At 37.6% G+C, this 23,490-nt stretch overlaps 1 protein-coding gene and 1 long non-coding RNA gene across 24 annotated transcripts in view; one reads left to right on the forward strand and one right to left on the reverse strand.

Moving 5' to 3' along the window:
• LOC139075950 (uncharacterized) overlaps nucleotides 1–14,706 on the forward strand; it is a 42,981-nt gene extending 28,275 nt beyond the window's left edge. Inside the window, exons 2-4 of the long non-coding RNA XR_011527007.1 lie at nucleotides 5,789–5,864; nucleotides 10,555–10,639; nucleotides 14,417–14,706. This is a non-coding gene — a long non-coding RNA (uncharacterized lncRNA). The remainder of the gene's footprint in view (nucleotides 1–5,788; nucleotides 5,865–10,554; nucleotides 10,640–14,416) is intronic.
• The window catches only part of NEO1 (neogenin 1), a 245,070-nt gene that overhangs the window by 166,985 nt on the left and 54,595 nt on the right, over nucleotides 1–23,490 (reverse strand). For all 23 annotated transcript variants that reach the window (XM_070575398.1, XM_070575477.1, XM_070575453.1 and 20 more), the window contains exons 2-4: nucleotides 15,387–15,704; nucleotides 11,957–12,232; nucleotides 9,264–9,417 (exon numbers count right to left, since the gene is read on the reverse strand). In XM_070575398.1, coding sequence (XP_070431499.1) covers nucleotides 9,264–9,417; nucleotides 11,957–12,232; nucleotides 15,387–15,704 — 748 coding nt within the window. The remainder of the gene's footprint in view (nucleotides 1–9,263; nucleotides 9,418–11,956; nucleotides 12,233–15,386; nucleotides 15,705–23,490) is intronic.

Consider the following 23,490-nt stretch of genomic DNA (forward strand, 5'->3'; position numbering starts at 1 on the left):
TAAAATCCTGTATTTTACCCTTGGACAAAATCACTACTAAGCTCCAGAAATGAAAAAGAATGTTCAAAAATGGGAAATCATCGGGGCTGGCCCCGTGGCCGAGTGGTTAAGTTCGCGCGCTCCGCTGCAGGCGGCCCAGTGTTTCGTTAGTTCGAATCCTGGGCGCGGACATGGCACTGCTCATCAGACCACGCTGAGGCAGCGTCCCACATGCCACAACTAGAAGAACCCACAACGAAGAATACACAACTATGTACCGGGGGGCTTTGGGGAGAAAAAGGAAAAAATAAAATCTTTAAAAAAAAAAAAAAAAAGGGAAATCAGCAACATATACATAAGATACCTGGCTGAGAGGAACATAATTTGAAACACTGGTTAGTATGGTACTTTTGAAATTGAGATACAGTAATTTATATCTAATAGTTATACAAGAAAATATTCCTGATACTTGCTATGCCTCATATTTGCCATAACTGAGTACTAGTACAGAAGTCAATCTTTCTTAATGGAGTTGATTTTACTCCCCCAAAAGAAGCCTGGGAGGAAAAATGTCCATTAGCTTGGCAGAATTCATTTAACTTGTTCAGATAACTATATGATGGCTTATAGTAAAATGACAATCAAGTCTTTAGAATTCCAAAATTCAAAGATGCGGGCATAAGCAACAATATGTAAAAAAAACACGCATGGTCAACGGGTACAAGTTGAGTTGAGTGCTGTTGGGCACAGTGACTGTCTGTGTATGTGTCCCTGAGTATAGCCAAGGGTCAATCCAGGACAGCGTGGTGTGCTATGGAGACCTTATTTTTTGGCCAAAGGGAAAGGCTTTTGAGTAGGTGAATAACACGATCAAATTTAGTGAAGAAACAAGAGGAGTGGGGAAAAGACTAGAAGCAGGAGGTCTGGTTGTAAAGTTATTGTAATAGTCCAGAATTAAACAAAAAAAAGATGAACTCTGGTATTAACAACAGGGGTAAAAAGAAGACAAAAAGTATTAACCACTCTTAGAAAAAAGCTGGATGATGAGGGTACGGAGCGGGATTTATTAACTCATTTAACAAATATTTACTGGTGTCTCTACATGTGTCAGGTAGCAACTGGGGATGCAGCAGTGAGCAAAAACACAATCAGTGCAACTCACTGGGACAGACAGACATAAAAGATGACAATTCTACAAAATGGTATACCAAAAGAACCTGCCAGGAAATCAGAAATAGAGAGATCTGCCTGACCAAAGTAACCTTTTGAAGAATGAGGAAATAAGAGATAATGAGGGGGAGAAAAAGATCACAGAAAGACTTGCACATGCAAAGGAACTGTGGCAGAAAGGGCCACAGTGTATTTGGGGATCTGAAAATAACTAGTGTGGCAAAGTATGAGAAGAAAAAAAGAGAGAAAGAAGAGGGTGGAGCCAGACTGCACAAGGCTTTGAAAGCCATTTTAGAATTTGAATCTTCAACCTAAAAACAAAGGAAATCCATTAAACATTTTTAAAATTGGGTGGGGAGTTGAAATGGTGTGGTGAGATTTGAGCTTTGAAAAGACTGCTCTGGCAGGAGTATGCAGACGTATTTGGAAGGAGGCCAGAGAACGTGTGGGCAGAATAGTTAGGAGGCTAATCCAGTAACTGAGGTGACAAGTGACAGTAGCTTGGAATAAGGTGGTGGCAACACAGAAGGATTTTAGAGATATTTCGGAGGTAAAATGGAAAATGTTGTAGATGGATTGGATAGAGAAGTGAGGAAGAAACACATGCCAACGAAGAGTCTTAAGGCTAAGCAGTAAGTGTGAAGGGGAAGCAAAAGGAAAACTGCCTGTCTGATTTAGGTTTTTGTGTGTTGTTGCTGCTGTTGTTACTTGAGTGAGAGAGCTGAGCCTTTTTATAGGCAAAAGACAAAGAGTGCGTGGAGAGGGAAAAGTCTGAAAAGAAGATTCATGAAAGTGCCGGAGAGGATGGAAAGTAATAAGATCTAGACCACAAAAGGATTTCTAAGACTCCTCTTCCTCTAAAACAGCAAGAAAGGAAAGAGAGGTGAAAGCCACATCTTATATACTCTCTGGCACAAAATTTATTCTCTCATTTGTTTTCTTCCTTAAACTTTTCATTTTGAAGTAACTGTAGATTCACATGCAGTTCTAAAAAATAATACGGAGAGATCCCAGGTACACTTTACCCCGTTTCCCCAATGGTACACCTTGTAAAACTATAGCCCAACGATCCTGACGTTTCCATCACCACAAGGATCCTCACACTGCCCTTTCATTGCCACACCACTTCCCTCCCACTCCCTCCTCGTTAACCCCTAGCACACGCTGATCTGGTTCTCCATTTCAGTAATTTTGTCATTTCAAGAAGAATGCTATATAAATAGAATCATGAAGTGTGGAACCTTTGGGGACTGGCTTTTTTCACTCATCATAATTCTCTGGAGAGTCATCCAAGTTGTGCATGTATCAATAGTTCATTCCTTTTATTGCTCAGCAGTGATTCCACAGTGTGGATACACCGTAGTTTAACTGTTCACTCAATGAAGGACATCTGGGTTGTTTCTAGTTTGGGGCTATTATGAATAAGGCTGCTATAAATATCCAGGTACAGGTTTTGTGTGAACATTAAGTCCATTTCTATAGGATAAATGCCCAAAAGTGTAAATGTTAGGTCATACGGCAGTCGTACATGTTTTATAACGAACTGCCAAACAGGTTTTCAGAGTGGCTGTACCATTTCATATTCCTACCAGCAATATCAAAGTGATCCCATTTCTCCACATCCTTGACAGCATTTGGTGGTGTCACTCTTTTCTAATGTTGGCTATTCCAATAGGAACGTAGTGATAACTCACTGTGGTCTTAATTCGCATTTCCCTAAGGGCTAATGATGTTAATTTTTCTTGTGCTTATCTGCCAGCTGTATATCTTCTTTGGTGAAACATCTATTCTTGTCTTTGCCCATGTTCTAACTGGATTATATGCGATTTTTTACTCTTGAGTTTTGAGAGAACCTTATACATTTTACACACTGGTCCTTTATTGGACGTGTGGTTTGCAAATATTTTCTCCCACTCTGTAGCTTATCTTTTCATCCTCTTAATAGGGTCTTTCAATAGAGCAAGTTTTTAATTCTGATGAAATCCAATTTTCCTTTTACAGATTATGCTTTTGTGTCAAATCTAAAAACTCTTTGCCTAGCCCTAGATTCTGATTTTCTCCTATGTTTCTTTTCCAAAATTTCATTTTGCATTTTACATTTAGGTTCATGATTGATTTTGCGTTCGTTTTTTGTATAAGGTTAACTTTTTTCTTTTTTTTCCCTTGCTGAGGAAGATAAGCCCTGAGCAACCATCTGTGCCAATCTTCCTTTTTTTAATATGTGGGTTGCTGCAACAGCATGGCTGAGTGATACAGGTTTGTGCCTGAGATCCGAACCTGCGAACCCAGACCACTGAAGCAAAACATGCCGAACTTAACCACTAGGCGTGGGGCCAGCCCCAAGGTTAACTTTTCATATGAGGCTTAGGTTGAGGTTCATTTTTTTGGCTGTGAATGAGTATCCAATTACGCCAGCAGCATTTGTTGATAAGGTTATCTTTCCCCTGTTGAATCACTTTTACATCCTTGTCAACAGTTAGTTGGGCATTTTTGTGTGGATCTACATCTGGATGTTCTATTCTGTTCCACTGATATATGTGTCTGTCTCTCCATCAACACCATAAAGTCTTGATTATTGTAGCTATATAGTAAATATTAAAATCAGGTAGACTGATTCCTCTCACTTTTTTTTTTTTAAGATTTTATTTTTTCCTTTTTCTCCCCAAAGCCCCCCAGTACATAGCTGTATATTCTTCGTTGTGGGTCCTTCCAGTTGTGGCATGTGGGATGCTGCCTCACCGTGGTTTGATGAGCAGTGCCATGTCTGCGCCCAGGATTCGAACCAACGAAACACTTGGCCACTTGCAGCGAAGCGCGCAAACTTAACCACTCGGCCACGGGGCCAGCCCCTGATTCTTCTCACTTTTAAAAAAATGTGTTTAAATATTCCAGTTCCTTTGTTTTTCCAGATATATTTTAGAACAATCTTGTCTATATCTACTAAAAATCTTGGTGAGATTCTGACAGGAATTGAGTTAAGCTGTATATCAATTTGAAGAGAACTGACATCTTTACTCTGTTGAGTCTTTCAATCTATGGACATGGTACATCTCTTCATTTATTTAGATCTTTGATGTCTTTTGTTATCACTCCGTAGTTTTTAGCATACAAAGCTAATAAGTTTTTGTTAGATTTACACCTAAGTATTTCAAATTTTTGTGACTGTAAATACTATTGTATTTATAATTTCAGTGTTTCACATGGTTATTGCTAGTATATAGAAATACAACTGATTTTTACGTCTATCTTGTATCTTGTGACCTTGCTGAACTCATTTCTCAGTTCTAAGAGTTTTTTGTGGATTGTTTGGGATTTTCTATATAGATAAACATATCATCTGCAAATAGGGACTGTTTTATTTCTGCCTTTCTGATCTGTGCGCCTTTTCTTTTTCTTGCCTAACTGAACTTGCTAGAACTTACAGCACTCTGCCAGTGAATTTCCTTAAATGATTCCTGATGTTAAGGGGGAAACTATTGTCTTTCACCATTACGTATGTTAGCTGTAGGGTTTCTGTAGATATTCTTAAGTTATTTTTCTGAAGGCTTTTTTTTTTTTTTTTAACAACGAATGGGTGTTGAATTTTGTGAAGTGCTTTTTCTCCATTGATTAATTTGATCATGCAGGTTTTTTTCTTCAGTTTGTTAATATGGTGAATTACACTGGTTAATTCTGGAATACTGAGTCAGCCTTGCACCCCTGGAATAAACCCATTTGGTCGTGGTATATATGACTTTTTATACATTGCTGAATTCCACGTGATAATAATTTGTTAAGAATTCTTATGTTTATATTCACGAGGGATATTGCTCTGTAGTTTTCTTTTTTGTACTGTCTTTATCTAGTTTTCACATCAGGGTAATACTAGCTTCAATTCCTTCTCTTCTATTTTCCAGAGAGATTCTGTAGAATTGGTGTTCATTCTTCTTCAAATGATGGTAGAATTCTCCAGTGAAACTATTTGGGGCTGGAGACTTCTTTTCTTGGTAGTTCTAAAACTACAAGTTCAGTCTCCTCAACAGTTAGAAGGCTATTCAAATTCTCTATTTCATATTGGGTTAGCTGTGGTAGTTGGTGTTTTTGAGGGAGTGGTTTATTTTGTCTAAGTTGTCAAATTTACATGTGCACAGCTATTTACAGTATTTCCTTATTATCTTTTTGACGTCTTCAGGGTCTGTAGTGGCGTCCCCTGCTTCAGTCCTAATAGCGATCATTTGTGTCTTCTCTCTTTTTCCCAGTCCACTGATTCTTTGTTCTGTCCCATCCAGTCTGCCACTGAGCCCATCCACTGAAGTTTTTATTTTGGTTACTATCTAGGTTCAAAATTTTCCACTTGGTTCTTCTTTAAATCTTCTACTTCTCTGAGGAGACTTTCTATTTCTTTGCTGACATATTCTATTTTTTTCATTTGTTTCAAGTGTGTTCATAATTGTTCGTTAAAGTATTTTTATGACAACTGCTTTAAAATATTTGTCAGATAATTCTAAAACCTATCATTCTCAGTGTTGCCAACTACTGTCTTTTCTCATTTGAGATTTTCCTCGTTCTTGGTGTGATGAGTAACTTTCAGTTGAAATCTGGATATTTGGGGTATTATGTTATGAGGTTCTGGATCTCACCAAACCTTTTGTTTTAGCAGGCTTCTTCTGACGCCACTCTAGCAGAGAAAGAGCGAGGTACTACTTCATCACCGTCAGGTGGAGACAGAAGTCCAGGTACCCAGCTAGTCTCCATTAATACCTAAGGGAGATGGGGGACTCCTCATTACCCCTTAACAGGGCTGGGAGTTCTGATTCCCCGCTAGGCCTCCAGATACTGCCCCCTGGCTGGGTGCGGTAGGAGTGCCTCATGAGTATTCTTCACATGGCATCCACTGACACCTCGAGATGGCATGGTGGTGAAAGTTCTGACTCTCCACTATGGGGAAGGGAAGAAAGTAAGGAGTATCTCTTACTGCCAGGTGGAATAAAAGTCCAGGCTCCCCAGGTGGTCTCCACTGACACAGCAGGGAAGGGGGCCTCCAAACTGCCTGGCTGGGATGAACGTCTTGGCTCCCCACTTAGCCTCTGACACCATACAGCAGGGAGGTTGGGGGACCTCATTACAACCTGGCGAGGCCTGGTGAGGGCAAGGCCATAGTTTCTTCTGTGGTGTTTGGCTGAAGCAGGAGTGATTATAGTCTAGCAGTTTTTGTCTCACTAGGCTGCCCCTTTCTCCTGGTCCTCTGGCTAGGGAGGGGACACTTTTGCTAGAGCTTTTTTGTATGCATCTGTTAGCAGTGCCAGCTTCTTCAGCCTCAAGGTGGGATAGATGAGGTATAAACAAATCCCAAGGAGTTCACCATCATGTTGTTCTTTGGGTCCCAAGGTCCCTAGCCAGTCAATCTTCCTCTCTCTATCTTTCAGAGTCTTCTTATGTTTGTTTTATATCTATTGTACAGGGTTTTTAGTTGTACTTAGCAAGAAGAATAGAGAAACATACACAACTACTCCGTCTGTCCAGAAATGGGAGTTCTCCACTTGTTTTTTAAATAATCTAATTTTTCTACTATTATGAATTGTAATAACATTAAGCATTTTTATAACTATAACCTGTTCCTTTGTAGCTGGGTTCTGATCTATCATTCTACTAAAACATAACATTATTTGATTACTAAAGGACATTTTGCTGTCAGTCACCTTGCATTTTTAGCATTTGTATTTTCTGGATTCTCTTCCTTTAAAATAAAACTATTCAAAGAATGGAATACATTTCTGCCCTCATGCCCCCTTCAATAGCTATGTTTGGTTTTGATCTGAACAAATTTGATCAAAATATTAAGTAAAGACATCAATCCTTAAGATATTTATAAAAGCCATTATAATGTTTTAATATTCATTTTCAAACAGATCTTAAGATTAGTAATAGAGAAGGATGTTTATTAAAGATTTTTTACTAGAGCCAGCTCAGTACTATCTCTATGTCTAGCCACTTTTTTCTTTCAATTTCTAAATTTTTTTCCTGCTTTTTCTCCCCAAATCCCTCCAGTACCTAGTTGTACATTTTAGTTGTGGGTCTTTCTAGTTGTGGCATGTGGGACACCGCCTCAGCGCGGCCCGATGAGCAGTGCCATGTCTGCGCCCAAGATCTGAACTGGTGAAGCCCTGGGCCATTGAAGCGAAGCACGCGAAATTAACCACTTGGCCATAGGGCCAGCCCCACAATTTCTAAATTTCTAATTGGGGTCTAAATAATTTATTAGCTAAGGCCTATTTATATATCTCATAAGGCTCTGGTAGAAACAAAGATATTTTGAGTAATTACCTACATGTAACCTGAAGTTCTTTTGTGTTCTATTCATCTACTTATATTTTCCTATATTACATTCAGGCATTCAATCAAAATATATTGGTAAACACTCTAATCGGTCTAACCCATTATGAGCCAAGCACTGTGCTGGGGTCTAGAAATACCAACATGAAGAACAATGCTGTCCTGCTCTTACATTCTTCTAAATCTTCCTGAGACAGTGATATAACAAGGCAATGCTTCTCAGACTTTCCTACCACAAAACCCAAGCATGCAGAAGCCTACAGAACTCAAGGTATAAACAGTCTACTCAATCTTAAAAGTCTCCTGATTTATCCTTAAAATTCAGAAGAATATTACGAGCCATGATATATCCACCTTTGATTTAATTAAAAACATTTCCCCTCTGAAATATCTCTGAATAAACTCAAATGTAAAAATTTTATGTAACATAAAAGGAAGATACATAACATTTCTACCATTATTTGTATACCCTGACCCACCCAGACCTCAGCCTGAGGATCTCTCTACTAACAGAACAATTCTCAAACACACTACATAACATAGCAACCTCACCTCTATCTCTTTTGGCATCCCTGGCATACTTTGTATTAATTTTCTTCACAGCACTTACTATAAACTCAAATTTTAGATGATTATTATCTGACTCTTCCCTAATAGAATACGAGCTCCAAGAGCAACAACTCTATTTGGTTTATTACTCTATTCCCAGTACCTAGAACAGAGCCTAACATAATCAGCATTGAATAACCATTGAATAAACAAATGAGAATCATAGGAATTCTCGCTTTTATTTCTCATATAAGAAATCAAACTCCTATATCATATATCTTCAGAATGTCTTTCTATGATGATGGAAGATTCAACCTGAACTAACATCTGTTGCCAATCTTCCTCTTTTTTTTCTTTTTGTATGTGAGCCACCATCATAGCATGGCCACTGACAGACGAAAAGTACAGGTCCATGCCACAAAAAACTTTAAATTATATATGCAGCTTGCATCATATTTCTATTGGACAGCACTGCTCTAGAACAGTGCTCCTCAACTGGGGACAATTTCGTTCCCCAGGGGACACCTGGCAATATCTAGAAACATTTTTGGTTGTTACAACTTGAGAGTGCTATTGGCATCTAACAGGTGGAAGTCAGGGATGCTACTCAACATTCTACAATGCACAAGATAACTTTGTTTTGGAAACACAACATACCTAACTACCACCCCAACTACCACCTCAGTTCTCTTATCAGAATACAACTGAGAAAAGTATCCATTACATAAGAAAGTAAGGAGGAAGGTGGGAGGGTTGACAGAGTGGTTGTTATTAACAGAAAAGGTTTTCATGGAAGATGGAGAATTTGTGATGACAGAAGAAGGCTGGTATGATTTTAAAAGCAAAACAAAAGAATGAGGAATACATTTTCTTTTACTGTTTGAATAAAAGAAAAAACTACTATCAACAAAATGCATAGGAGAATGAGTGAGAAGTCTCAGGCTAATCAGGACCAGAAACTCTTGCCACAATTTAGAGAAGGAGGTCCTGAGGCCTTAAGCTAAGTATACTGCAGCTCAGAAAGAACAAATGAAATAATTATCCCTTAATATGTTGAAAGGATTTTTTTCTTTAAACATCCTAATCATATATAGCATATAAACATATTTCAAGGATGATAAATGAGCATTATGATGTGTTTAAGTAAAAATAAAGTAGAGAGTCATTTTTTTTATTGATCAATCAATAGTCCCGAGTAAGATTAGACCAAGTCTAAGCTGAAGCTGACGAGGCTTTTAGGCAGACAACATTACCTTTCTGTGTCAAGCGCCTCCTCATTTTTCATCCATCTTATGGTTGGAGTAGGAAGTCCCAAAGCAACACATGGCAACACTGCACTCTGACCAATGACTCTGACTAAGGAAGAAGGTTGTTTCAAAAATACCAAGTTTGATGTAACCTCAGGATCTAAAAAAAAAAAAAAATTAAATTAAAGGCAATGATTAAGAAAGCACTTTACCACTTTAATGATGAAGAATGGCAAACTCCTATTGAGTCTGTATGGTTTTATATAACAACATATTTTAACAAAGTGACCAAAGAAAATTCCATTTAAATTTGCAAATGTTACTTAACTTCTACGTGCAAAACATTGTGCTAGGTTCTCTGAGGGCCTTAAAGATGTGTAAGTTAAAGCTCCGGCCTTCAAGGTGCTTACTGGTCAACTGAGGGAGATTTAACATGAATTCCCTTCACTTTAAAAGACAGGACGAAGTCAATGTCTCATGAATGGTATAAATGGAGCAAAGACTGAGCAAGCTCAGGACCCTTAGCAGCATCCTCCACACTCACAGGGCTATCATAAGAGGTTTCCTTTCCCTCCCTATATCTGTGTGTTACTGCTGAAAATCTTTCAGAGTTTCATCTTTTTAACTTGCTCACTTAGTCCGTCAACCCTTTAATTTTATAATGATGCAACTATCAGGCTACCACTATGCGTGTGTTCACTTTATAAAGTTGCCCTCTTATGGACATATGAAAAGGCCACACTCTCATGGGTGGAAGAGAGGGTTCTCTACTTGATGGGGCGATATTTCCAGTGTTAAGTTTTAAGAAAAAAGACCATTCTCAGGCAAAGAGATGTGACTCCTGTCCCCGTGATCTTAGGAAAAAATGTTCTATAGTCATGGTAACAACTACCAGCGCTGGCTCTAAACTTGTGTAACCAATCGATGACAGTTTCGTAGCCACGGTAACCAGCAAACACTGTCTAATAGATCACTGACAACTCACTTCAGTGAATATGCCTTTGAAAACCAACCAATCAGTGTTAGCCTCAGGTTTAAAAGTCAGCCATTTGGTGATGGAATCACTTGCTTCTAAGGCTGACATTAACCTGCTCTCACCTCTGTAAGCAACCATAAAACATGCTTCTATGAATGACATCAACCCACCCCTGCCTCCTAACACATCAAAAACAATGTCTTCCCAAAAATTCTATAGGAGATCAGCAGTTTGCATTATTTAAAAAGACTATGTTTGACAAGCATACCTCTCCATCGTTTACTTAAGTAAACAAACATTCAGTGCTTTGTTTTTTTTCAGGTATCGAGTGGTGGTTCATCCTTTGACATGGAGAATCCCATTTCCTTGGACCCAATTTTGAAGATTTGCTTGAATGTTACCCCAGGTATAGAGAAGAAATAGGACCTCTGCCATTTAAAGCAAGTCAGGAAGCAGGCTGGAGGCACTGCTATGTGGCAACAGTTCTCTCTTTTTTTTCACCTTGAATTACTTAGCTAGATTTAATCAGTTTTGATAGAAACAAACTTAAACAAGTATTTAGTGGCATGTATATGCCAGTTACCCTTCCTGGCCGCAGAGCAAATTCCCTGTCTTCGTTGAGCTTACATACTAATAGGGGGAGAGAGACAACAAATAAAAGATAAGGTATGTCAGATGGTGACACGTTCTGAAGTAAAATGAAGGAGGAGAAAGCACCGGGGTGGAAATGGAAGAGTGCCAAGTGCTGTTTTAAACAGTGGTCAAGGAAGGCTTCACTGATAAAGGGATATTTGAGCAGAGAGGTAAGACAGAGAGTCAGGCAGATATCCCAGGGAAGAAGACTCCAGGCAGAGAAAACGGCAAGTGGAAAGGCCCTAAAGCAAGAGCATGTTTGGAGTGCTCCAGAAACATAAGGTGGCCACAGTCACAGAGAGAGGGAGAGGAGCATGAGATGGAAGAAGAGAGATGGAGGAGGGAGGTGGCATTAAGATTATATAAAGCCTTAGAGGCCAAGGACTTTAACATCAACCCTGAGATGAGAAACTGTAAGGAGGTTCTGAGCAAAGATGTGACATGATCTAATACACGTTTAAAAGATAACTGTGGCTGCTGAGCTGGGAGTACACTAGTTTAGGAATGACAAGGGCAAGGATGATGATGACAAAGAAAGAAACGGCATTTTAAAAAATCAGTTCAAGGCCCATCAGCAACACCCTCAAGAGCTGCTGCTCATCACACTGGTCTCACTTTGCGAGCCAATCCACAGGCTGAAAATGAGCCTGCAAAGTAGTCACATATAAAAACTCTGCCCAGATAACATAGGGATGGTCCAGTTATATTCAGAAACTCAGATTTGAAATAAGAAATATGGAAAGAATCAGGTACCTAGCAGGGGGAAGAGAAACCGAAAGGTCATGAAACATCATGAGGCTCAAGGGACGATGACGAACTACAAGCGAGAGGAAGTCATGAGGAAGCAGAAGCACCAGTGCTGAACATACTTCCCTGCTTGATGAACTTTTACTGACTAACGCATTCACTAAAGACTGGATCTTTCTGGGATGTTTTCTTCTTTTTACCCCTCATAAGAAAACGAGACTCCTCATGCTGAGACTAGTGTGTCATACCACATACTTAACAGTGTTCACCGAAGAAAATTCTGACAGAAGAATTTTACCCATTAACAAACATAACACCATCAGTCCTGATAATAAATTAATACCTGGGAGAACTTTTAATTCAGCTTCATCACTATACTTCGGCGGCCCACCACTTTCCACTACGCAGCGATAAAGGCCCCCATCTCTTTCAGTCACGTTGCTGATGACCAGTGTTCCACTGGGGAGTTTGATAACTCTATCATCCAGAAGAAGAGGCTGTCTGTTCTGTTCCCACCTCACAAATGGGACCAAATCTGCATTAACTTCACAATTCAGAACTGCACTGTTTCCAGCATAAACTGAAGAAGGTTCCGGTTGGCTGGCAAACCTTGGAAGACCTGGACAATAAAGGAAAAGAAGAAATAAAATATCATTAAATATTACTTTAAAATGTAGTCATGAGGACCAGGAAGCAAGTCAGCCTGTGCGGCCACATGTATGGTAGAACCAGGGTCAAGAAGAAGGACCCTCAGCCAGGGGTGCTACCCAGACAGCAAAGCAAAAATTTCCACTGTGAAGAAATGAGACGGCCCAGAGAAAAAGACCTCTCACAGTAGTGAATTCTATGAGCTATCTACTTAGTGTCCTGTTATAAACTCCCCTTCTTTCTTGATTTGGCCACAACCAGCTTCTATCGCTTGCAACCAAAGAACTCTAACCAAGAGTCCTTTAGAATGGCAATTTCACAATATCTTTTTTTAAAAAAAAGTTTTACTGAAATACAATCTATATACCATAAAGTTTACCATTTAAAGTGCACAATTCAATGGTTTTTAGTATATGCACAGAATTGTATAGCCATCACTGTAATCTAATTTTGGAACATGTTCATCATCCCCAAAAGAAACTTTGTACTCACTTGTGGTCATTTCCCATTCTCTGTACCTATCCCCTTTGCTACCTCCTAATATCTTCATCTCCCCAACCCCAGACCTAGAAAACCACCAATCTACTTTCTGGCTCTATATACTTGCCTATTGTGGACATTTCATACATAGGAGATCATACAATGCAGGGATCTATTGTGACTGGCTTCTTTCACTTAGCATAATGTTTTTAAGGCTCATCCATGTTGCAGCAACTATAAGAACTCCATTCCTCTTTATCACTGAATAATGTTCCATTGTATGATTATAACACTTTCTGGTTATCCATTCATCACTTGACTGACATGTAGGTTGTTTTCACTTTTTGCTATTATAAATAATGCTGCTATGAACTTCCATGTACAAATTGTTATGCAGACATATCTTTTCATTTTTCTTGGGAATATACCTAGGAGTGGAATTACTGGGTCATATGGTACCTCTATATTTGACATTCTGAGGAACTGCCCAACAGTTCAGTGCTATCTTTTTAAATTATACACAGAAACAAAAGTATATCCTATGATCCAGCTATTACTGGAATTATTAATTCTAGTAGTCTATTTTACAGAAATAAAGATTTGCAAAAGGTTGTTCACTACAATATTGCCTATAACATCAAACAATTTCTAGCCATGTAACTTCATCAAAAAGGGAATCTTTGATAAATCGCAGTGTATCTATACAATGGGTAGTATGCAACTATTAAAAAGAACTTCTATTCATCTCTTAACTATTATTTCCTCCTGATATCCTGGTCAAGAGCAGGTTGAACAACTCTTCCATAGAATCTTGTCTGCAGCTAAAGAATTTATCATCTTGTATTAAAATTGCCTGTTTACTTAGATATTAGGTCAAAAACATTTCCTGAAGGATATGAAAGCTAAGAGGAAGGACGGACAAACCTAGCAGAGGAGAAGAAAGAGAAGAAAATGTGAAGGATAGGATTAATAGGCAGTTAAGGAAGCCATGAGCAAAGGCCAGAGGAAGAGGACGAAAGGGAACTCAAAGCATTCAGTAATGCCAGAGCTTATAACATGGTGAGGGTGGTGATGGTGCTGGAGGTGATTAGGGTGGTGATGGTGGTGAGGGTGGTGAGGGTGGTAAGGGCAGTGAGGATGGCAGTGCGCAGGGACAGAGGCAGGGTGGGGTGTTAAGAAACGAAGCTGGTGAAGTGGAGGCCAGCTTATGAAAGGATTCAAGAATGTGGACATTAACTTGATATTGGTACTGAAGAGCACTGAAGGGTGGGGAAGAGTGCTCTGACCACAGTGTGGAGAATGGACTGGAGGAGGGGAAGACTGAGGAGGCACAGTTTCAAGGCTGTGGTGAGGAATAACGAGGAGCCGCCTCAGGGAGGAGAATGTAGATCAAGTACAGAGAAGTTAGGAAGCAGAATTCACGGGATTTGGTGATTGGATGTGGGAGACAGCTGAAAGGAAGGAGTCAAGATTAAAGCCCAGTTTAACAACATAAATGTTAAACAGGAGCTGACCTAAGTGACATCATAGGGGCAGTATCATGCTAATTTATTTATCAATATGTCAGAGAAAGCCTGGCAAATAGATTTAAAAAAGAAGAAGAAAAGAGAAAAGGCAAATTGTCAAGAAAAACTAATTTTTTTCCCATTTTTCCATCCTCAATCTGTGATTACAGAATAATTACAGCGGCTTTACATGACAGTCAAACTCAACTTTAAGCATTTGGCTCCAAGAGAAAAAGAGCCATCCTACTCTGCATGAATGAGCAAATATACCCTGGAGTGAGCAGGAGATGGGGAACCATGACCCTGGAGTGGGAATGAGATGGAAAACTACTGTCTTGGTCGGTCATATTCTTTTTTTCACACGTTAGCATTTCACCAAGCTGAGAATAAATATAAGACAAAGATAATACAATTTCTGTACAATGTGACCCTTAATAAAAACTAACTACTTCATCTGGTACTCAAGTGAAGAAGCACTGATCTGAAGAATGCCAGTATCTACTACAAAACAGGTATGACTTATTCAGGAACCACCCATATCTTTCTCTTCTAGATCCTTAATTTTTCTTACACTTTCCATCATTCTGCAAATAAGGATGCTCTAAAAGGGAGTGAATGTCTTTTTCTTTACAATTTTCTGCTGTTCACCTTAAAAAAATACACACACACACATATATATAGCCTACAGATTTTTAAACAATTCATCCAGTTAAATGTCATTTCCTTGGTTAAGGCATAAAGGAACCAAGATTCTGGTTTATACTGCAAGTTTAGAAAACTATACTAAATGGCTATGCTGGGAGGGATAAAAGTTAGCAATCAAAGTGACTTGATTTTCCTACACAACTTCCCCTGTGATTTCCAAGTTAAAAAGAAAAACAGAACCGGCTCAATACTTCTGATAGCAAGTTTAAGCCATCTAAATCATAGAAAGTGGAAAAGTGCTACAGTTTATTCCATACAGTACTGAGCAAGTCCTAGCATAATCCCATACACACAGTATATGCTCAACTGATACTTGTTAAATGAGTGTATTTGCTGTTATCGGTTAAATGAAAACTCTAAGATAATACTGCTTTTATCAAGATTTACTCTGTATAAAAATTTGAAAATACAAATAAATTCCTTAACAAAACTTACTTGCTACTATGAGCTTGGCTGTTCTACTGACAATAGTTCCAAGATTCTCAACAGTGGCTACACACTGATAATAGCCTTCATCAGGTTTATTGTGTTTGGCATGCACCACATTGGTGATAAATAAAGACCCATCTGGGAGAAGCTGGCGTCGATCATCCGATACTAAGTTTAAAAAAGTTCCATCTTTTTTCCACTCAATTTTTGGAGAAGGCTCAGAATATGCTGAACAGTTTAATATAACAGAAGAGCCTCTACTTGAGAGTGTATCCACTGGCTCCACCAGAAAATAAAATGGAGTGAATGTTCGAACACCGGATCCTACAAAAATAAAGAAAAAGAACAAAGTTAAGCAAAACTTTCTTACACCACTTCTGTAAGAAAATATAACATGTCTCAAAATTATTCTTAAATGGTTATGCTTTTTGGGTATGATACACAAATACAGTCATTTCACTATGAATGTCTAATAAATAAAATTCACTTTTTACTAGGAAATCAAAATTTGACCCATTTAGAATAAGATTAGGAAAAAAGACCCTGCTAGCTGAGATAATCAAACCTTGTTAGATGATATAGCTAATAAAAGTTTTATTTCAAACCCTACAATGGGATTTACAAATATTTTAAATTATCATATTCAAAGTGAAATTTTCTGTGGAACATAAAGGAGGCAGAAAATTGAAAGGATTCTTCGTTAGTATGGTATCCTTCCTATGTTTACTCACTGTATTTCTTTCATAAATTCACTATACATACATTTTCTCCATTTTTCTAGTGGATTATTCCTCCTATTCACTTAAAAACAATCTTTGGGCACAGCAATCTTGTTTTACAAATATTCTTTTTTCTATTTTGAGTTTATAATTTTTGTCATACGAAATAAATTTTAATTACATAAAATTAAATGTTATACTTAAAAAGCTCACCTCTATTCCAAAATGTAAAAAATGTCATCTGTGTTTTATGCTAGTACTTTTGTGGTTTTATTTTCTATATTTAATTTTCATCTAGAATTCATTTTGATACAAAGAGCACAAGAGGGATCAGTTTAATTTTTCTAAGACCTTGACCAGTTTTTTGAACATGGTTCTTGAGAACATAATTTTAAAGAAAATATTACTGTAAACCTTATATTCTCAGTCAGAGAAAGCTTTCCAACTTAAAGCTTAAAAACCTCTTTTCGTCAACACAACTACTCACCAACCCCCTTTTGAACAACTCAATTTGTAATCAAATTTCTTTAAGTGAACAATCAGGGAGGGGTAGTCCAATAAATTAAACTAACATTGATTTCCAAACATATCTACATACGCCTTTATACTTTATATATATCTACATACCCCATTTACTTACATTATGAATTTAAGGATGACTAATTTCTTTATTACATAATTAAATAATAGTCCTAAATAAATACAAAACACACTAGCAGAAGGAAGGAAATAATATTCACTTGTTTTAAAGTTTTCCTATACTTATAATCATACACAAATTCCAAACAGACTAATTACCCTTTCCCAAACACCACAAGGGGGTCTCCACCCCTATTTGATGAACATAAAATTGATTTTTCAAGTCTTAAAACTCTTGAAAATGAGCTTACGAATTTTTCAAAGTAACCTGCAATGACATGCCTCTTATTCCATAAAAAATTTTATATTGAAGTAATTTACTGGAACTGTAGTAAAATAAATCAAAATATAAACTTCAGGGCAGTACGAAATGATGGCTAAACTAAGAGAAATTACTTTTATTCCTTTCCTATATAACTATTAAATCTTTATTATACCACTCAAATTTAAACAAAACTCAGGAACTTAAAAGAGATAAATGTATGTATTAGATTGGCAATCAAAATATGCAAATTAGCAATTTAAAATATTTTATTACATATATCAATAAACAAAATATTTAATTTTATAACTTGGACAAAATTTTTGTCATTTGAAAAAAAATTACATCAATGTAATCGCTGGCAGCCATCGTTTTCTTTTTTAATAACATAAATCTTTGTTGTTGGTGAATAATCCTTTATTGGGAACAGAGATTATTTTTTAAAAGATCTACCATCATTTTCTTTAACCACTTTTCCTTTGTCACAGTACAAGGGCCAGAGAGTCACTCTTTGGCTGCCTTTATATAAAAACTGTCCTTTATTTTTCATCAGGGTCCTGATTCCCTATCCACTTACGTTTGCTTAATTTTAGTTTACTATGATCAAAGTCACCACACAAATTATTCTGAAATAGGCTTAGTGATCCTGTCTGATCTCTTCTACATTCCCAGGTCTCTGCAAATTTCTCACTTCTTAACGGAATAGCTCTCACTTCTTGATAGACTATTCCTCACTTTTTGATAAAATATTTCACACTCCTTGACAGAATCTCATCTTACGAAAGGAAAATATCCACAGGGAACTTCTTTCAGTTGTAATCCCTCCACCTCCAGATATCAACAAATCATGTCACTCACTATAAATCTTAATTGTATAATTAATTTATTATAATTTATTATAAAATTTATTATAATAATAATATTAAATTTTATTGTACCCAGAGTAGAAAAATAACATACAGTATTTGAACACTGGCAGAAATAAAATGACATCTGCCTTATTGACCAAAGAGGTTCAAAGTTTTGATAGCAGCAGAAAGGCAGGACAGAAGGATAAGCAAGATTTTAATACACCTACAAATGTAAGAATGCTGTATAATGTTATTCATCCTAAGAAAATTCTCTCTTCATTATAACCTAAGAGACTAATGTCGAAGGACTTCCTGTTTCTTTTGCTCCTTCATAACATTACTTTCAACCATCCTATCCCATCCAGTCAGTCTCTCAATCTTCCATTCCAGCTTCCTGATCCTTTGGTGTCCACTTTCATCATACAGTTCAGGGTCTCTTGCTTCAAGTTCTCAATTTATAATTAAAAAGTTTAAAGATTAGAAAGTTAAAATAATTTAACATTCAAAGGGCTCAACCAAACACATTCATGTTATCAAGAAAAGGCAACACTTGAGAGTTAACAAATGTTTCCCACCTTGTTTTGCCACATAACAATGCTCCCAGCTCCACAGCTCAGCACTTGTCTGCCCAGTTAATTCCTCCCAAGACTGGAGCTACGCAAAACTCCTTTTCTGGGAATTTCAAGTAAGGTAAGTGGCTAGTTGCTAATATTATATGGATGATTTTAATTGTCTGATAAATACATATGCTTTGAAAAACTTTTATGGTACAGGTATGCCATAAAAACAGTGACTGTCAACTTCTAATCAAAGCTGGATCTGAAATTCCTTGTCAGGATCATAATGTCCAAACAGGGAAATTCATTTTCATTATTCTAATTTACAGCTTCTACCTTCCCAACCACTCCCCCAAATGAAAAATATCTGAATTCACTTATTCAATAAATACTTATTATAATAAGAGTGCCTTCCTTTTCTTCAATTTTCAGCCTTCCTCCTCTCCCTTGTCCCCCCAAAAAACAGCCATAGTGGGAAAAAGGTTGGTAAAATGAAGTCAAGCAGACATGGTTTTGAATCCTAGCTCTGCTAGGCTAGTGAATTTATCTCCGTGTCTACAATTTTCTCCCCTATAAAAGAGGAAAAATAATGACTTCCACTCAAGGAAATGTCTGTGAAGATGTGTACAGTGCATGCCTCACTGCTTGGCAGATAAGAGGTGTTCAATAAATAGCAACTAGTCATAGTTCAAAAGCCTATAATATTTCCCCCCAAATCGCTAACATCTAGCGTGTTACTTTTCACTAATTTTATTTTAGAAATTGTTATGCATAAAATAATATAGACCTTATATTTTTACTTTTAATCACATTTTGACAATTATGTGTAAAATAAGTGATCTTAAAACTCAAGTTTGATCATCTTTCTCCTCTGCCTAATTGTCAACGGCTCCCCATTACAGCTGATATAAAGTCCAAATGCATTACCTTGTCCTTTAAAAAGGGCTACTGGATCTGTTTTCTGCCTCTCTATAACCTAATTTCACATCACACTTTCCTCTAACTCAATAAGCTTCGGCCACATTATTCAATTTCTTGAACAAGCCATGTTCTTTCCCATATGAAAGTCGCTGCATCTGCTGTCCCCACTGCCTGAACCCTTGTTCCGCACACTCTTCCCTCACACAGCTAGGTTATTCTCATCCTTCATGTTCCAATCCACTGTCACTTCTACAGAGGCCCTCTCTGACAACTAGCTCTGAAAAGGTCTTCTATCCTGCCCCTATGTGTTCTTCTCAGCAATGAACCTTCTATGTCTGTTTTTAAGGCCTATCTTCCCCACTAGAAGGCTAGACTACAAGAGACTACTAAAATGACCCCAGGTTTGCCATTGCTACTTGCTGTTTGTACCTTGGTTTGTTTTTGTGTTTTATTTTTCTTTAAAAGATTGGCACCTGAGCTAACATCTGTTGCCAATCTTCTTCTTTTTCTTCTTCTCCCCAAAGCCCCCCAGTACATGGTTGTATACTCCAGTTGCAGGTCCTTCTGGCTCTGCTATGTAGGATGCCGCCTCAGCATGGCCTGATGAGCAGAGCTAGGTCCACACCCAGTACCTGAACTGGCAAAACCCTGGGCCACCAAAGCAGAGTGTGCAACCTTAACCATAAGGACACGGGGCCGGCCTCTGTTTTTGTGTTTTGTTTGTGTGTTTGTATCCTTTTCAGGATCCTACAGATCAGAAAGGTGGCTGGGCCAAGATGGAATTAAGTATTAAAGATTTTTAGTGACTTTGCACAACATCAAATCTCCACTGTTTTTTCTAAGATCAGCCTCAGTCTCAAAAATTTTTAGATGATTTCAAATGTGTCCTTTGTAAAAATGTTTAATATCACTTTTTAAAGTGCCACAAATAATTAATATTAATATTTTATAATTCCTACATGATTGGCAAGACTAGGTACAATCTGATAACCTGCAAACAATACCACGTTCTGAACAGTTATCCGGAAATTCTCTACAACAATTCTCAGAAAAAATATGTTAGTAATAGTCTTAGTTAACATGCCAACGATATTAACGATATTTATATTTCAGCTCAAAATCGGGAGAAAATCTGAATTGGTCATTTTTCATTGTGCTAGATGAGAAAAATGTAAGAATTTTCACATTAACTATATAGAACTTTCATGAAAACATCTTATATGCAACTTTTTGTTATTTGTGGCCAGAAGATTCTCCTAAAAGTAAGACATTTCACCTAATACTTGATGCCAAGTTTTCTGAATTTCTGAAACAAGAATATTTTTCAGTTCTACTTTTGTGTATTACACTAATGAAAATATGAGTTAAATGATAATATAATGAGAAAATTAACTTGGAGGGGCAATTAAAGATCTGAATCATGACATTGTTTTACAATGCAATTCAATACTTCGTTAAGTGGTATATTTTTCTACCATGAGTCAATACTTTACTAATATTCTGAATACAAAATGTTTTATTACAGTAAATTGTCAAGTTCTTTTTATATAGTATATCTCAGGGCCGGCCTGGCAGTGCAGCGGTCAAGTGCGCACGTTCTGCTTCTCGGCAGCCCGGGGTTTGCTGGTTCGGATCCCGGGTGTGGACATGGCACCGCTTGGCATGCCACGCTGTGGTAGGCGTCCCACATATAAAGTAGAGGAAGATGGGCATGGATGTTAGCTCAGGGCCAGGCTTCCTCAGCAAAAAAAGAGGAGGGCTGGCAGTAGTTAGCTCAGGGCTAATCTCCCTCAAAAAAAAAAAAAATCAATCAATAAATAAATAGTATATCTCCTTTGCAAAACATCATTAAAAACTTCTTTTCCAATGATCTACAATTACTTTGAGCAAATATAAAAATGGATACTCATCTAATTTGAAACATTCTAAATAACTCTGAACTGGATACAACTACACTCATGAATATTCAACTGCCTCTACTTTGTATGCTAATGTTTTAGCTTACTGATACAATTAAAAAGACTTGTAGTAGAGAGGTATTTGTGGGTTTTACAAAGAGAAAGGCAACAACTCAGTCTATTCTAGTTCTCAATGTTTTGCAATCTTCTGTGGGTTTTTTAAAAATCATAATGATAAATCTTTCATTAACTCATTGCCATTTGCAGAGTTGCTGGGTTTTCTGATTCATTTTAATGAATTATAGTCATGAGAGAACACTTGAAATCAAAACTGTCCTGGAAAATTATGGGTTTATAAAGTCGCCAGAGAAGAGGTAAAGAAAGAGACTGAGGGTAAGAAACAGCAAGCTATAAAACAGAAGTCAAAGGATCCAAGATGTAGTCTCAGCTTCCCTAACCAAATGCACCAATACTTCTAAAACAGAATGGGAATTATGGGACCAAGTCCAAAGGTATGATAATGTGGGGACCTGGATTTGGCCACCCCAAGATACGTTTCTTTGGAATGATGATTATTTGAGGCTAGTTACTTTGCAGACAGGAAAGCAACTGAAAAGTAGAATTTACTTACCCTTTGTAAGAGACATTTACATTGTAAAGGAACTCTCCATCTGTAAGGATATCTCCCTCTGTATCAGGAAGAGACCTTGTCTCTAGAAACTCTTAATCAATGGGGAAGGCAAGGACTTAAATCTGCATTTTATTGTGCTTGTCTGGTAACCTCCTGTAACTGATTTCCCTCCCCCTCCAACGTTGGCCTTCCCTTAAGGATTAAGCATCTTTCCTTAGGCTAGGAACTGATTGCTGCGCTCACCTGTGACCCACCCAGCTCAAGACAACAGACTTGCCTCCTGCTATGCCCTCCGAGATAGCAGACCACTCCCTGCTGTGTCCATCAAGCACTGTGCGGACAGGGCAATCTTGTGACTATTGTGGGAGGGACATTTCAATCACATGTGAAACACCCTGTTTGGGGGTATATAACCACTCTGTGCACCCCACTTCTTCGGTGCCCTTTCTTCCTTCGGGAAGAAAGGCCCCAGGCCATAGTCCTCATCAAGCTTTGTTTAATTTTCTCTTGCTATTCTGTCTCATGTGAATTTAATTCGTTCTCCAGCCAGATGAACCCACATTAGGTAGAGGAAAAGTCTTCCTCCCCTACAATAACAACAGTTAACATTCACTGAACAGGTACTATGTGCCGGGCACTGTTCTAGAGCTTTGCCGGTAATAATAGGAATTACTATTATCCCCATTTTACAATGCGAAAAGTGAGCCACAAAGAGAATAAATAATTTGCCCAAAGTCATGAAGGAAAGATCTGAACCAACTTAGTCTGGCTGCCCTGTCACCAAGATCATAAAGAGTAAACTTACACCATCCAATACAGAAGCCACTTAGTGACATGCGGCTACTGAGAATTTGAAATGTGACTAACCTAAATTAAGATTTGCTTTAAGTATAAAATGCACTCCAGATTTAGAAGACTTAGTGCAGACACACACAGAATGTAAAATATTTCATTAATAATTTTTATACTGATTACACATTAAAATATTTTAGAAATATTCACTTAAATAAAATATTAAGGTTAATTCCACCTATTTCTTTTTACTTTTCTAATGTGGTACCTAGAAAATTTTAAATTATGCATGTGGCTTGTACTATATTTTTATTGGACAATGCTGTACTGGACCATGTTACTCTTCATTAATATGCTCAAAAAAAAACAAGCAAACTCTTGCTAAAGAAAAAAATAGTTGCTTTGTTTCTGCAAAGGTTACAAATCATGATAGTAGATACGAGGGATCAAAGCAAAGCTCTTTCTGGTTGTCAAGTGGTCTACTATCTAAACACTAAAAATTAAAGAATTTTAAGCAATTATCAGCCTCAATTATTACCCTCTCTATAACATCTGCTCAGAAATGTCTATTTAGAAACCAAACGTTTTAGAAACTTTTAATTAAAAATTGCAGTAACAATCAATTTGATACCAGCTTAACACAAGGTTGACACAAGGGAAGCCATATTGTAGAAAAGAAACCATACCGTAACTTTAAATGACCTCTGATTACCTAGCCCAGACATGCTCTGTAGATTCTGTGGCTGTCCCAGCTACTTTAAGATGATAACGTTTTTCTTTTGAGTTCCTTGGGAACGTGATGACCCCCAGGCAGAGAGCCAATGCTGACAGCCACCATCA

Source organism: Equus przewalskii, chromosome 1 (genome assembly GCF_037783145.1).
Source record: "Equus przewalskii isolate Varuska chromosome 1, EquPr2, whole genome shotgun sequence".
In the NCBI taxonomy this organism is placed as follows: Eukaryota; Metazoa; Chordata; class Mammalia; order Perissodactyla; family Equidae; genus Equus; species Equus przewalskii.